The sequence below is a fragment of the Tinamus guttatus genome, unplaced genomic scaffold (assembly GCF_059628265.1).
Source record: "Tinamus guttatus ecotype Peru unplaced genomic scaffold, ASM5962826v1 Tinamus_guttatus_pri_ptg000150l, whole genome shotgun sequence".
Lineage (NCBI taxonomy): Eukaryota > Metazoa > Chordata > Aves > Tinamiformes > Tinamidae > Tinamus > Tinamus guttatus.
The window spans coordinates 10926154-10943125 of record NW_028288684.1 but is presented as its reverse complement, the minus strand read 5'-3'; the positions used below and the strand labels follow the sequence as shown (position 1 = coordinate 10943125).

The 16972-nt window shown below is 44.2% G+C and overlaps 1 protein-coding gene across 1 annotated transcript in view; it reads left to right on the top strand.

Moving 5' to 3' along the window:
* Positions 1–16694, top strand: part of DDX10 (DEAD-box helicase 10) — a 146811-nt gene extending 130117 nt beyond the window's left edge. The window contains exons 17-18 of the mRNA XM_088522229.1: positions 4206–4339; positions 16474–16694. Of these exons, the coding sequence (XP_088378355.1) occupies positions 4206–4339; positions 16474–16663 (324 nt within the window). The 3' untranslated portion in view covers positions 16664–16694. The remainder of the gene's footprint in view (positions 1–4205; positions 4340–16473) is intronic.
* The last annotated feature ends 278 nt before the right edge of the window (positions 16695–16972 follow it).

Here is a 16972-nt window from a genome sequence, read left to right as displayed (position 1 = left end):
CTTTGTTACATTACACTACAAAAGAAAATAAAATAATTTTAAGAACATTATTTGAGACCACTGCTATGCAGTAGGATTCTGCTACCTCAGCTATGCTAATTTTATTATCAAAGATGTCAGATTGCTTAAAAATGCACAAAAAACAACTGGATGAAATGGAACCTTGGTGAGGCTGATGCTGCTTGGGAAGGGGGAAAGCTTTGAAGCAGCAGCCTGGACTCACCTGTCCCTTCCACTGAAGAACCTGACTGGTGTCCCTTCAAAGTGACGTGAGAGCCAGAGCACTGGCTGACTCCTCCCAACGTTTGGAAGGCAAGTTGGGACATTGTAGTGTCAAAGACTGTATCTGTCACCAAAAGCTAACCTGCAAACATGGTTTCCTCAGTTTTTCTTTACCACCTTCCTGCAGTAAACACGTTTGAACTGTGGCCACCATCTGGCCAGGTCTTTGGAGCCTATTCACAGCCTAATCCTTGGCTTTTTGATGGGTGCTTACATGCTTCAGACCGTGAGAACAGAAAGTCCTGCAGCAACATCCTGCCCTTTGCTATTCCCAGCCTTTTGTGCGCTGCTTCGTCTTACTGCCTTCTGACAGGAAGGGTCAAGCCTCGAAGGAGCGAGAGGACCAATCCCAAGCAGGAAGCAGGTGTCCTCTGTTAGGACTAGTGTTTGAGATGATTCTGACAAAAAAATGATTGTAGCCAGATTCTTGCCTTGGTGGAAAGATGCTCTAAGGTGTTTGTTGGGGCCAGGCAGGACTGTTGTGGTTGAGTTGAGGTGGAGCTGGGGTGGGAGGCCGTTGAAGGGCCTTGGGTAGTCCGTGGGGTGGTTGCCCACTTGGTGCGCGGCGCGGGCAGCTTCATCGCATCTGCACTCCCTCTGCTCCGCTGGCTCCCCGTCAGTATCCGGTGTCGGTCTAAGGCTTGATCTTCCAAGCACCTACTGGATCAAGCACCCCAGCTCCATGAAAAGCTGTGTTTCTGTTTAGGAGCCACCAGGACACCTGTATCTGGGGATCAAATACCTGAGCTTCAGGTTATTGCCCCCACAAGATGAGGCGAATCCAGCCTCAGATGGCTGGGAGGAAATGCCCCAACATCTCCATTTTTGTGAGTATATTCCATTACAAAAATGATGCAAAACAAACTCTCACGTTTATGTGAATAAAAATTGTGGAAAAAAAGGAAAATTCATAAAATTTGGAATGCTATTAGTTTATGAAAGAGTTTACCTTACCCCTTTAAGTATCCTTTTATGTGAACCTTAATATGCTAAATTTCTAAAAGGTGTGTACTTCTGTGAAAGAAGTAACAATATTTAAAGTTCACCCTCGTTCACCCTCTGACTAAGAGAAGCTAAATGCATTATTAACGAAAGCCAAAGGTGACATCTCTAAAGAGCTGAATGCTTCAGTATTTCATAAGCATGTTGTCAGAGTCAAATCAAGTCTGATCAACTTTTAAATAAACCTCAAACTTTAAATTTATCAGAAATACTCCAGCAGTGAGCTTTACGTAAAGTCCTGTGCACAGAAGTGACAGTGCTGGAGTGATTCCCTCTCTCCTTCTGCCCAGTTGCTAGGAACTGATAAATTGCTTAAGGATTTGAACGTAAGAAGAAGTAAAACTCAAGAAAATTTAGTCAGATAAAAAATAAATACCTATTAAATTGAATTATCTATAAATTAAATACTTACTATATGTGAATTCTAGTAATTAAATCCTGTATGGATTTTTAAAATGTATTTTATGGATGTACCATCTTTCATGTATGTTTTTCTGTTTTCCCTTTTTATCTCACTGTAATAGATGCTTTTCTCTCAAGTGCCTAATGCCTGGTAGAAATGAGACATCATCCCACTATTTGGAAGATTATTGTCACTTGAATGTGTTTGCCTGCTTAAAAAGGTCCAGCAATTGCTTCTCTTAGCCCACCCAACACATTTACGTGAGCTCCACCATCTATTCAGGCTTCTTTACAGAGGAGGGATATTAGATTAGATTAGATTTAGATATTTCCAAAATATCTCCAGTGGGGAAGGGCTGATCACCGCCGACGTGGGGCTGCGTGGAGGGCTGAGGGCAGGAAACTTCCCAACACACCAGCATCTGAACGTGTTGCCTCCCGGGGCAGAACTTTCCAAGAATTTGTGCCCCTGCAGAGTGTTCTCCTTGGCCTCAGGCTTAACCTGCAGAAGGCCAAGATCAGCTAATCCTGTCTTTGATAGTGATTGCCATAGGAAGGAGCCAGCCTTTGTCTGTAAATCGTGCCCTATTTGTGATTTTTCTCAGCAGAATTTTTACAGGTGTTTATCATGTGAAGTTGCATTTTGGTCTTTTTTTTGCTCCAGTTCTTGTGATGGGTAATGTGAGGTTCAGGCCTAAGATTTCTCCTTATGAACTTGAAGCAAGAGTGAAAAATAATGAGTTTCTATTATTCAACTGTGGATGATATATGTTCCCTTTAAAGTTTTTGACAGTTCCAGGGACTTACAAATACTTTAATGAATATGCAACAGGCAATACCTAAAAGAAATATCACCTCATGATTCCTGGTGAAACAGAGAGATATTCTTGCCAATTATTTATTTTAATATTTGCCTAACTACAGGTATTGTCTTAACCATAGATCTGCAGATTTCCTTCTAGAATAATGTCTGTGAGTGTGTGATAAGAGCTAAGCTCTGCTCAGCGTTACCGTGCGGTCTCAGCCTTTTCCTGCTGTAACCGAGGGTGCAAATACACGACCCAACTCTTCACGAATGCCTGCCAGTAGGTGTTAGTGTCGCATCGCTCAGGCTCGCACGGACATTTTAAACACTACTTTATTCCATACTGCAGCTTTGGATGCCGTTTCTCTTTGTTTGGTTCAAGGACATGGTCAGTATGTGCTGGCCATATTGAAAGAATAGGTGCAGTGGGAGGGACGAGTAAAGAGCAAATATTTAACTTTTTAAAGAAATGGAAATCAGCTATGTGGAATTCATGTAGTTTCAGCTTTTCGGTGGGGAAGTCACCAACAAGAAGGTAACTTTCACAACAGTTTTCTGTTGAGCTGGCTGCGCTCCTGGGTGTGCATGGGTGCGACAGGCTCTGCAGTGGTGACTAGTCCTGGCCCTCCAGCTCCTGGCCTCTCACTCCCTGCGTATCTAAATATACAAAGGACCTTTGGTGTGAGACAGCACAGAGGGGTTTTTATGCGGTGAGCTGTGTGTGCGCCTAATTGCAGTGAGCTGTTAGGGCCTGGGGACGGAGATAGATGAAAAGCTGGAAAAACAGCGGAAGAATGAAATATTTACTGATGTTGCTTGTAGCATGGTGGATCGTTTGGATGGGCACTGTTTTAGAAATGCAGCCATATGTATGTGTATAGATATGCAAGCAAAAGGTAGCAATGTATTTAATTAAAGTTTATTTACTTTTCTTTTTCCATGTAAAAGGCCTGGATCTAGGGGTTGTAGTGCTTAGCAATGCCTGGGAGCTCTGTGTGTGTGTAACCAGTTGTACCCCCGGGTGTCCCCGCGGGGGTGCCCGCGCCGCTGCACGTGCTGCTCGGCCTGGCGCCCCTGTGCAGGGCGGCCTGTGCAGCGGTGCTGCCCTCAGCCCGGTGCTGCCCTCAGCCCGGCGCTCCGGAGCCCTTGGCCTTGTGTCCCTGTCCCTGCGTGGAGAGGAGCTTCCTTGTGCTCGTGGTGCAGGAGTCAGACCGGCGTCCCAGCTCCACAGCCTTTCCTGCACGTGCCGGAGAGACGGAGTGCCGGGGAACTCTGTGAGGAGAGGTGGCTTCCTGGAGGAGGCCTGAGGAACGTGTGTCACTCCTGCTGGATGCCAGAGCTCCCCTAGGACTGTTAGTTCAGCTTCAGCAGCGTTTTGCTTAGCTGCAAGGAAACCTGGGTGAGCGTTTTGTGAAGTACCCGGCGTACAAGTGATGCGTGTGTCTGTAGGCCCATCTGTGTCAGCGCGGTTCTGGGAAAGGGCAACGTTTCATACTACTCGTGGTAGATTAGCAACTGCCAAAATCTGCAAATCTCCTCTGGCTTGGGTAGATTTAGGTTGATAAGATTGGTAAAGCAGTGTTTGAAGATGTATTTGTGAGAATGTTTTGAAACTTCTTGAGCAAGGATGAGTTTTTGTTAGAGCACCCACACTACTGAGTTGGGGGAGTATCAAGACTCGTTCACCTGTAACTTGCCTTTTGCCGCATTCCAGGATGGAGAGGAGACCGTGGCCTACCTTGCACACAGCGGAAGTGAAGAAGAATTTGATCCAAGTACTCTACCAGATCCTGATAAATTCAAAGATTCTGACGAGGAGCATGATTCAGAAAGTGAAGACACCTATAGGTATGCTTTTTTGGTTTGTTTTTTTTTGTTTATTTGTTTTTTCCATGACATATCAAGATCTTCTCCAGAGGTTATCCCTCAAAGAGGTCTAGTTTGGCCCTGATTAGAGAAGGGCAGGAACTATAGCTGTTCGTATTTCTTGTTTTATCAAGAGACATTTTGCACTTCCGTTATGAAACGCTCAAGCTTTTTAAAAACTTCTTTAAGAACTCATTTTACAGCCATCTTCTTGCTCCAAGGGCTTAATATCTAAGAGCTTGTTTGCAGGCTAGGTACTGAACAGAAATCTGTGCTAAGAATGTTATTTTCTTCTGTGGAGATGTATTAGCAAGATTTTTGAGTTGGTGTTGAAGGGATCTCTGTGAGAATATTCCACATACAAAAAATCTTCATTAGTTCCCTGGGGGTTTCTTGTGTTTCAGAAATGCATTTCTCTACTGTCATGCTACAGGTTCTGTTTGAAGGGAAAATACTGAAGTCATATGAAGATTTGGATGAGCCCTCTGTAACTGCAATATATTAAATGAATTTGTGCAAAATGTAATATGAGAGGTCGTATGATATGATGCCACAAATGAAGTGGAATCTGAGTTAGAAGCAGATGTATAACAGAATTAACAATGCTAAGCTTTTTATTGTAATTTAAGGCAATATTTTTAATTGTTTAAAAGGGGAGGGTTTGCCTCCTGTTGTGTCCCAGGCGAGCGCAGGGCCGGGGGGCTGCAGGGGTGGCCGAGGACGCGGCGAAGCCCTGCGTGGTGCTCGGCATTCGCCTCACGGCTCCCCATGCGTTCCTGACACGCAGGCCATTGTGAAATGGGTTCAGAAGCAGACACTGGCACTTAGTGCTGTTAAAAGGGAGGATAAATCTTTATCTTGCCCTCTCTAGATGTCTCATTTCAGGTCTCAATCACCTAAGCCCTAGTGGCCAGATTGCCACTAGCTGGGACGTGGTTGCGCTTTACAGGGGCAGTACCTGGGGCTGAGTGTTGTGACATGGGTTTAAGCCCTGGATAACCCTGGGTAAAGCAGCTGGTGACTGTGTCCCCTGCAGCCCCTTCCCCAGCGTGCGGTTGCTCGGGCTGACAGGGCTGGGGAACCTCAGGAAACAGCCTCTTCTCAGTGCAGTGGCGGGCAATGGGCAGCGGTAACTGGGCTGCATTTCCTCCCTCTTTGCTTCCCCGAGCTGGTACAGTATCTCCAAGCAAAATGAGAGTAAAATCACAATTCAAAATAGATAAATAATAAAAAAGAAGGATCATTCCTGTGTCTGCTGTATTTGTGACAGCTTGGGCATGCCCATTAGCTTTAATCAGGGAAGCAAAACAACAGTGATAATGAAGTTAAGATTCAGTGTTTATTGATGAGAGTTACTGCGTAAGAGGATTTGTTGGTAGCTTCTTATGTGTTACTAGAGTTCTAATCTGTCTATCTGTACTTGATAAATGCACTCTCTAGTGGTATTTTTATATTGCTTGGAGTGGAATAAGGTTAATACGATGAAATTTTATTCTCTGCTTCCCCTAGATAGCATCAGTAATATAGTTAATGTTGTCTTTTTAATATATGAGGTCGTGACGAGTAAAACCTGGATATAAGGCAGGGATTTCAGCATTGGAAGATCGTGTAAAACCTCATTTTATGGAAAGGGACCATCTCTGTCAGTTCAGATGCTGCCTGGGGGCTGAGAGTCAGCAGGACATCGAGTTTCTGGAATTCTGTTTTGTGCCAAACCTGCAAAGAAGGTGCAGCGAGAAGCGTCTCGGGATGCTGACACTTGTCCATTAGGCCAGTCGCAGTGCAGGTGCTCTTGTTCTGTCCTTTGGAGGGTAAAAATGGTAAGTGAAAGAGTAAAGAGGACATCCTGAGATGGACAGATAGTTATGTGCAACCTGTTTCTTGGAAGAACTAACACTAAACGTCGTTGAGAAAGTCTGAGGCGAAGCTGTGCTAAGTGGAAGGGCTCTGGGAGCCGCTTGTCTCCTGTGTTCGTAGATACCAGTTTGCGAGGACAGATTTCTGGAATGCTGGTAAGCGGTGGGAAGCAGTTCCCAGCAACCAAGTCTAGGGAGCCTGCTGTCATAACACTGTCTATGACACATTTAGGTGCCTCAGGCATTTCCTGATTCCGTGAGGTGCAGGAAGAAGGTGGTGTTTTAACAGGACCTTTCTTAAACACTTCTAGTATTATTTCAGCTTGGAGCCTTAGCTGGGAGAAGCTCTCTTGGCAATACCGTGTTTCCGGCGTTACTGGTTAGCAAATGTTTTGAAAACACTAGGGGGACAGTTGGTTTAAAAATTAGTTAACTTCTAGTGTCACTGAAGTAACTGCTAATCTAGGGAAGATCGCTTCTGCCTTTGTTTTTTTTAATGTATTCAGACATCACTTTTTATATAATCATTTCCCCTAAGATGCCAGCTGAGCTCAAGCTTTGCTGAGCTTTAAGAATACGAGTTGATAGAAGTGGACAGATTTTTGGCAGTGTTAATCAGGGTCGATATCTCTGAACAGGGAGCTGATCTGCCCCGTGGGGTCAGTGTGTCAGCTCTCCCGGGGAGCTGCGGAGCGCAGGACGAGGGTTTTGGGTACCTCCCCTTCCTGTGAAGTGGGATCTAAAAGAAAATATACAATTAATAAGAAAACATGACTTGAATAGTAAGTTTTGATAAATAAAGATTAATTCAATATTTTAACAAAAATCTTGAAGTATTTTACAAAGGAGGTCCATCCAGTGAACGCACAGTGTTCCCTTTATAGCCGCAATAGATCCCACGGGGCAACTGACTTTTGAAAAAAGTATATTTTTTGTTACCTGTTTTCCAGTATGCCAAGCTTCCTGATGTAAACCTAAGCCATGCAGGCACATTTTAGACCTTTTTGGTTTCCCATTTTATTGGTTTTGATCTCACTCGAATTGCTTTTCCAGTTACTGTTTCCTTGGAGGCTTCAACGACTGCAGTATTTCAGTTACCTACCTCAAAGAGATTAGTCTGAAATGTAATTTGGGCTATGGAGAATAAATTTGAGCTGAAAAAAATGAACTATATATATATTCCAACTTGAGATGCACATTCTTTTTTCCTGCCACGTATTACAGCTTGTCAGATGTCTATTAAATTAGTTTTATCTAAAACAGTACATTTTAATTTACCAAGTGCACTTTAAGTATGTTTTGACTATGTTCACAAGTGACTTTGGAACAAAGTACAATTTCATGCTGCAATAATGTCTGTCTAGTGTCTGTGCATTTGAAATACAACCTAAATCTCAGGAGGGCTTTAGTTATGACAGTTTCTTTTTTTTCAAATTAGAAACTTTGACTTGAGCTTTGCCAAGGATCATTTATTTTAAAGGATGGCTTTTTATTTGATCCTTGGAACGTAGTCATGTGTGCAAGCTAATTTGTCCAAAAATTGAATTTCAGATACTGAATCTAAGAAGCCAAGGAACATCAAATGAAAGATGTTTTATATAATAATTCCTTAAAGATCATATATAGATTTAAGATTTTTGACATTTGAAGATGTAGTGGACAATTATGTAAAATCTCAACATTATTCAATTCCTTTCAGGTGGTCTTGCAAAGAAATGGATGCACCATAAATTTTGTCCTATTTTTCACATGCATCATTCCCACATTTTTACCATGAAAACCTTGCTGACTTACACAATTAATTTCTTTTTTAGCATTCCTGTTTCTGACTGTGATGTTGCATAACTTGGTTTTGCTACCTTGAGTGAAACATTTCCATGCAAATCTGTCGTGTCAGCTCTGTGCTGTGGGGTTGCAGGTTGCTTGGGCTGCTGCCTCGTGCTGAGTTTGGAGGTCTTAGCTTGCCCAGGGTGACACCAAGATTCCTGGGGTAGCAAACGTCTCATGGGGAAGCTCCCACTTGACTCCAGCCCCTTCAGGACGCACTGTTGATCTCAGTTGTCTGCCCAGGCTTTTAGTTTACTTTTTAATAACAAGGAATGTGTTTGACCTCCTCCAAAGAGACTTTAAAAGGTTTTTGTTAATTTTCCAGCTTTACAGGTTCCGACAGGCTGCGGGGCTATAACGGATAGTATGTTTTTTCAGCCTTCTTGAAGAAGGCAAGAGCAGGGCAAGAGCTTTGAATTTCTTAGTACAAGTCAGATTGCTTCAAAATCCTCCCCGGCATTGAAGCTGAATGGAAGTTAAATGATAGAAAAAGCAGTTTTGAGCAACCTGGCCAAATGGGACTGTTAGAGTTTTCTAGAGAAGGAGGCCACATGAGTCAGGCACCGCTCCAACGGGAAAGGAACTGCAGAGAAACCTGCACCATCTAAGACCACAACTGTGAGATTATTGACAAAGAAAACCAGGAGGAGGTAGCGGGGAGACCAGGTAAAATTGTGATGGTGGGTGGCAGGTCAGGAGCTGATTTCTAGGTCATGGTAAGGACAGTAATGAAAACCCAGAAGTGGAAGGAACAGCCAGGCTCTGTGAAGAGAGGAGCCTGGAGAGGTGTGGGACGTTCCCAGGAGGACAGTGCAGACTCTGCACGTGCTTGTAGATGGATTTGGAGCTGGCAGAGTCCAGGACAAATGGAATAAGCAGTAAGCCTAGGGGTGAAGGTGGAAAGGTTGGGGAGTATGAGCCCATGGAGAGGCAACACTTGAATTCTGTGCAGGGAGGAAGGAGGTAGGAGGGATCTCTGCACAGAGGAAAGAAGGAAGGGGATTGGGGTGTGATGGGACAAGAAGATGAAGGGATTGGGCAGCAAGTCCAGGTATCAGTGAGGAGGAGGGAATTCTGTTAAATCAACACTGCTGCCTCATACACCTCCCCTAATTCAGCCACCCACTGAATTATGCAGAGTCACTCTGGGGCTGGCAAATACCAAGGTAATGATCTTAATCTAAAACAAATCAGCTGCGAGTTGCATACAGTGAAATTAGGCTTTGAAATTAGAAAATGCAACTGTATTCTGCTCTGTATTTTCAACATTCTGGGATTTTGCCTAAAGCATTAGAGCAAAATGGACTCAGTTGGGCTGTACCAGCTGCTATTTGCTTTAAAAGAAGCTTCTAAAAGGGCTAATTCAAAGCAGGTATATGACACATAGGGCATCATCCTTCAGCAGCCTTTATAGGCAGACCATCTGTCCATGGTTTCAGAAGTCAAAAAAAGTTTTTGAGCTGTTTCTCTTCTCCTTAGTATTATTTTAAAGAGGGGGAGCTATACAAATTATGAGCTAAACTTCCCTTTGAATAAAATTCCCTTCCAGTCATACCTCTACCACCTGAGTAATTAATGACTCCAAGCATGTAATACGAGATTAATTTTTGTATATCTTGCAACATTCATCATATTTGGTTTAAGGCTATCAATGTAAATTGTTAATGAGGTGAGAAATTTAAGTGTATCAAAAAGGGTGATAGAAAAGCAGCTGGATTTTCTAAATATTCATTTTGCAGGCAAATTGAATTTCTGATATTTCTAATCCCTCAAACTCTTTAAATAAAAATGTTGAGGAAGAAGAAAATTCTTGATTGGCTTCATCTTTGGCCTTCTTTAAACCTTTATTAAGTATGACTGATGACATTAGCTTTTAGATCTGTGTGGAAAAGATCTTGGTCTTGAGGCAAAGGAGAAGTCCTTTAGTTCTGATTTCTTCTGTGATGCTGACAGGCATGCAGGTCAGCAGTCACCCTGCTGTGTTAGGTAACCTTCAGGAATAAAGACTTTTTGAAAAATTCTGGATAATTGCAGTTTCTTTTACATTCTTTAATATGTTAAACCCAGATGCTGACGCTGACCCCCTAGGTTTTATGTGATTCCTGATGCAGTTGGCAATATATGTCCTTTCAGTGTGGTTTATCTGCAAGTCCTGGAGCTCCTTGTAACGTGTTTGCTCAGTCCACATCTGTGACATTATGAGGGCTTTAACTTAAATGTTGTGGTGGTCAGAAAAAGCAGTGCAAGAAAGACATGGCAAAGGGTTGTCTTTGAGGCTGCAAGCTGTGAAGTGCTCGTGGAATAGAGGAGCCTTCCTGTTTCCCTTCACCTGAAACACCTGCATGAAAACAGTTTGTTTGTTGCTTCCTTGTGCTGTTATTGCAGTGTCTCAACTACGTCCTTCACTTTTTCTGAATATGTTTGTTAAAGATGTCCTCCCACATTTTAATAGATTTCTTTTTTAAAAAAAAAGCTTAATTCCCATTTAAGAAAAGGAAATTTAATATATTTATATAGTTGATTGTGTAAGTGCTGTTTCATGTAAATCTACCATCATTAAATACATATTTAGTTTTATCCAAGGCTCATCTATTGTATCAAGGCATTCTTTAGTGGTAGAGATCCTTCTAGGGTCACTTTTTCATATCTTAGACTTAACAAAGTATATATTTTTGTATTGGATGTGTTGTTGACTGCTGAACGATTGATCAGGACACACACTTTCTGAATTGCCTTAAGGGAAAAGTGTGATGGTCAGAAAAGGTGCATTATTATTCTCCTACTGCTTAGAGAATATTATGTGTTTTTTTTCCAAGACTTTTGAGAAAGAGACTTAATGTAACTGCTTGAAGTTACATTAGCAAGTTTTACAAAACCTGCTTAACAAAAGTCTTACCAGCTGGAGGAGTGTTCAGCAGCTCCCGTAAGAGCAAACATTTTCCTGTGGTGTTTGGTGCCTGCATGCTGGTTATAAGTAATATGCCTAATGTGACCAAGGCAGTAGCAGTAAGTTTCGGTGTGGGTATTGCAGGGTTTTCAGAACATAAATTTTGACCTATGTTGCAGGTTGAAATATGCAGAGATAAAGAATATAAAGTAATTTCTCTAACAGATGAGAGGAAAATGAAAGCTCCAGAAGCATATTAGGAGAAGGGAAGATTTGAAGGAAAAAAAAAAAAAGGCATGCAAAGGCAAAATTTCTGTGTGCAGCCAGTGATGTTTTCTTCCTAAGCAGAGAAAAGTGAGGTGCCTGCTGGGAAGCTGCATCTATTTGTGGTTATCTTAGTTTTTAAAGAATGTTGCAAAATGGGGGAAAAGCTCAAAAAAGAGCTGAAAATAATGTACAAGATCTGAAAATCATTCTTCATAGTAGTTTTTAAACTGTGTCGGTTTAGTTTATCCAAGAGAAGTTTGAGAAGTTCCTTGGTTGTTGTTTAGAAGGATATATATAGAAAGAAAACTTTCAGCACTAGAAAAGTATTTGACATGTAAAAATATAATCTGTTTCAGTAGCTGGCGGTTGAACAAACCCAGATCAGGAATTAGGTGATTTAAAAAAAAACCCAAAAGTTATGAAATTTTGAATTGCTGTTGAAAGAAATGATTTTCTTCAGCCCTGTAAGTCTTTATAATAGCCCTGCTGCGGCTCACGGTGAGAGGCGAGTGCTGTGGCCGGTCTCCTAGAGCAGCTCGGCAGCTAAGCTGTGCTGTGCCAGGGCCAGCGTGGATTCTTCCCGTGCTTCCCAGGAACCTGCCGGCCGAAGCAATTGCCTAAAGGAAACGGATGCAGCATGTCACCAGCAAGTGTGTGCACGAATGAAGGAGAAGTGGGAAGAGCGATAATTTAATCCATTTGAGTGAATGACAGCAGTTTTTAGTATTAAACAGGCTAAAATGGTTTGCTGAGATGCACAGAATGAAAGTCCCAGTGGTCTGAGGTGGCTCCGATTCTGCTGCTCTATGGTCAGCAGTGTCTGTGGCAGGAATTGGGAAGAAAAGGGCTGTTACAGACATCTGTAGACATCTGATCTGTAACTACTATTGCTCATCTGCCAGAGCCTTTAAAAAATAATACATTCTTGGAGCAGAAGAAAGATGTTGATGGTGAGTTTGATCCCCTTTTCCCATCAAATCTAGATTATCCATGCAATAATAAGAAATGGCAAACATACTGAATATTTTTTCATGTTCTGGACAGTGGCGTTTCAGCTCCAAGACAGACTTGCCTTTGCTTTTTGGACAATTACACTTGTATTTCATTACAAGTAGATTCATCTCCCCTTTTCTGCAATTGTTTTTGTAAATCTGGTTTTGGAGCAGTTTTGATTTACATCAGTGAAATGGCCAGTAAAGAGAATAACACAACACAATATATTTTCATTACCATTTCTGTGTGCCGTAGCTCTCTGACAGCAAGTTAAAAAGAAGCTGCACTGGGCATTATGGAAGGGACTGCAGTAATTAATCTTCATTAGGATTGCTGCCATGGCCTTGCGAATTAAAATTTATTACGTGAAAGGAGGAGTGTGGCACAACATGTTTGATTAGCAAAATGCCAATATTTACGGGCTAAATTATTCCCAACTTTTCTGAGTGTATGTTATTAGTAGATTCACTCGTTACTCATGCCTGTTTCTTTGGGAAGGGCCCCGAGCTTTGTCGCAGCGTGGACGCTCTCCTCATGGATGGCAGCGCAGTCACAAGGGCAGCAGGTTCGCAGGCCGCGCTGCTGAGCTGCGCCGCCCTGGCAGACGTTAAGTGAAACCTGGCCTGCGAGCCCTTGGAGCACCTCAGAGCTGTGTAACAAGCTGCCAAGGGGCTGTTTGTGTCTGCACCGTAGAATCAACACGTTTTGTCTCAGTCCTTGCTGTGGACGTGGCCTGTGCGTGAGGAAGAGGGGCCGCGTGGCTCTGGGCAGCGATACGGAGTTGGCTACCGGCTTGTGCTGACAGCCCCACGGCAGCGGGGACCGAGGGGGATTCATGTGGCGATTGCAGGGGCATCAGTCAGCCCTGCAGAGCTGCTCTCAGGGGCCCTGCTCTTCCACATACACACCTGAGCCTTGCACCTACTACATCCCCCCGAAAACCCTTCCTGCCCCAGCATGTGAGAAGGACCCGAACTAATGATTCCCCAGCCCCGCTTTTAAGTCACCCCACTCTCCTCCTGCTCCCAAGTCTCCTCTACCTCATATTGTTTTGCTTCTGCAGTTTGTGCTTCATTGAAAGCCTACATTTCTCTTCATCCCTCTGTCGCTTTTCTGCCCTATTCTCTTTCCTCTTGCTCCCGAGCTCCTCCTAATTCACCTCACGGATGTCCCGCATAGCAGGGCTCGTGTTGTCGTGGAGACATGTGTGCTGCGGCTGGGCAGGCACGGCGTCAGCGCCCACCGGTAACACCGCTAACCCAGTGCGACATCAGCACTCACCGGTAACACCGCTAACCCAGCACGTCCTCAGCGCTCACCACTAACACCACTAACCCAGCGCGTCCTCAGCGCCCACCGCCAACACCAGTAACCCAGCATGTCCTCAGCGCTCACCACTAACACCACTAACCCAGCACGACGTCAGTGCCCACCGCTAACACCACTAACCCAGCACGTCCTCTGTGCCCACCGCTAACACCACTAACCCAGCACGGTGTCAGTGCCCACCGCTAACACCACTAACCCAGCACGGCGTCAGTGCCCACCGCTAACACCACTAACCCAGCACGTCCTCTGTGCCCACCGCTAACACCACTAACCCAGCACGTCCTCAGCGCCCACCGGTAACACTGCTACACCAGTGTGTCCTCAGCGCCCAGTGCTAACTCCACTAACCCAGCATGTCCTCAGCGCCCAGTGCTAACTCCACTAACCCAGCGTGGCGTCAGTGCCCACCGCTAACACCACTACCCAGCACGTCCTTGGCCCACCCTGTTAACACCGCTAACCCAGCATGTCCTCAGTGCCCACTGCTAACACTGCTAACCCAGCATGTCCTCAGTGCCCACCGCTAACCCAGCGCGGCGTCAGTGCATGCCACTAACCCAGCAACGCGGCACTGTTGCGGGGACATGAGACATCCTGGCTCTGTGTAACCTCCCCACGGAGCGAGAAGGAGAACCCCCCACTCCCATCCCTGGAAAGTGCAGGAGCCCCCCGAGTCCCTCCACGAGCTCAACGCTTAAGTCTTGCACCTCGCAAGCATCCAGGCCTGTGGTCCTCCCAAACCCCACCGGTAGGTGCTGGGGTTTGATTAGTTTGAAGCCTGTTGCTCTGGAAGCCACAAGGTTTCTCATGGGTTTAGTTCTTGGGTTGTTTTGCTCTAGTGTCACGGGTGAGGCAGTAGTTGATCACAAGCACAAACTGGGCTTCAGCAGCCGTCCACGCGCCGGGAATAACCATGCACTGGGAATAGTGGGCTGCTTTGCAAGCACAGAGAATACATTTCTTTGACGAGGTTTTAGCCTTGCACTTATAAAGCCACCCTGTAGTATGTGCTGGACCCCGTGAAGCTGCATCCCCGACATGTCCTGCGTCCTGGAGAAGGCAGTCTCAGCCCTTTGCAGTATTTTCATTTTTCTGTCCATATAGCTTTAATACTTCTGAAATAGCTCAAGCACTGCAGAGAGAAATAACAACCGCTGTCCCAGAAAAGCAATAAAATATGTAGTGGTAGCAATCACAGGACCGCTCCACTCGTGCCGCTGGCAGCTCCAAAGCAGCAAGAGGCCATGTTACCAAAATGCCCTCGTTTCGCACCAGCTATTCAGTGCATGGTCCTCAGCTCTTGCTTTATGCTATTTCTTCCACATCAGTAGGGGAAGAACAAGGTAAAACTATGGTGTTTTAGTGGGGCTGCAGGAATGAGGGCATCCCAATGGTTCCTCCTCCTGCCCAAGCAGACCCTGCGCCGTCGCCCGCTCAGCCTTGAGGTGCAGGAGCAACCTCTGAGCAACTAGAAACCTTGCATGAAACCTTGCGCTGCTGGAGACTCAGCAAGCGTTGGGGAAGACCTTGAAAAGCGCTATGTTTCGAGGTGCCTCATGGTTCATTCTGTGCTCTAGCAAGTTCTGGAATAAGCAGCCCGCGTGCTGGTCGTGAAGAGGAACCAGGTGGGCAGTGGAGGCTGGCGCTGGTGTGGGGCATTAGGTCCATGCCCCATGTTGGTTTAGAGGACAGTGCTCCCCGCCTGCAGCTGCTAGCAGGAACTGCTGTTTCTAGTCAGTAAATCAGTATTTCCCAATGAAAAAAATCCCAAACTTTAGATTTACACTGGAGTCATTGCAAGTATTAGTGCTATTTTCAAAGCTTTTGTGAAAGCATTGTTTTTGAAGAAAAATGAATTTTCTATGAAGATTTACTGGGAAATTTGCCAAATTTTAGTTGAAGATATAAATTTTAAAATCTAATTTTAAAAGCCTAAAGTCAGTCTTTGAAATTTGTTTTTTATATTTGCTATCTGGTTTAAAATACAAGGATAGAAACTGAAAACGCCTTCTCATTTCCGCTGCCTTGTTTGGAGGAGGTGGTTTGGGGGCTTACGGTCTGATGAGGGGGAGGTGGTTATAAATTCCCATTCTTTGCAGTGTATGAAAGCCGGGTCTGCGTAATCTGCTGAAGAGATTGCTTAAAACATTTTCGTTATATGTCAGGGCTAAAACCATGCGAAGGCGCTCCAGGCCGAGCAGCCCAAATTCTCCTCGTGCCGATGGCGCCAGAACCAGCAGCCACTGCTCCCCGGAGCTCGTGCGCCTGCGCTCGCCGCCCTCCCCTGCTCTTGTTTGGCTGCCTGACAAAAGTCAAAGTAATAAAACAGATGCACAGCCATTTCAACTAGATTTAAGGCTGCAAAAGGCAGTTCATCTGAGTCTTAAAAAAGCAGCAAGAGAAATAGGAATTCACCAGGGAAAAAAAAAGAGGGGAGTTTTGTGTCTTCCTCCCATGGCAAGACGTAGTTAACAGCTTCCAGGGACTCATTTGGAAGGAAGGGGGAAGAATGGCTTGAATGAGATGAATTCAAATCAAAAATTGCATCTATATTAATAAGTATAGGATTTGCCAATGGAGTGGCAGTTCTCATATTTTTATTTTTGATGCATATTTATTTCAGATGTGATCCTGAATGCATGTCAGGGTCCACTGACATATTCCTGAATTGGTTTTGTCAAGTCATCTGTCAACTGTATAAGGCAGCAAATATTGGGTAAAGCTAATATCAATATCCCAATATACTGTAATCAATTAAGACAACAGAATAGTCTCCACTGCCTCAGCCTGAAAGCAGCTCTTAGACACCCAGAATCCGTCTGCTTCTGTTGCTTTAGTCTTCCGAATCGTAGTTTTTTTTTCCTCTTGATATAAATTTGCCTGGTTTAAATTGTTTGATTACATGATGATATTGATTACTACAGTTGTTAAAAAGAATAATTGATTTGTTTCTGCAGTGAACCTGAGGAGAAGATTGGAGGGAAGAGAAGAAGCTGCAGTAACAGAAAAGAGGCAGAAGAAACAACAGGGAAAAGAAAGAAGGCCAAGCTGAGCGACCAGGAAGACTCTTTTATGCCATTGGATACTGGGCTTTCCCTGGCAGAGGATGAAGAGCTTGTACTACATCTGCTCAACAGTAATAGCTAATCCTTTTCCTGCAGGTTTTATTTCCTTGGACATCTTCACTTTTGTCAGTATGTCCATGATCAATTTGGCACCTGGCTGGCTGTGGACCAGTGGATGTAGAAAATGGAGCTCCACAGAGAGCACATTTATAATTGAAGACCTCTAGGTTTTGAAGAAATCATCATTTAGAATATTTTAATCTTGCTTTAAATAAAACCAGGATTTCTCGGCTATGTCGGGTTTGTTATCTTAGAAGATAAATGTATACTAGAATTATCAAAGACGACCTACTGTTGGCAGCTCAAATCATACTGCTTAAAAATAAAATGC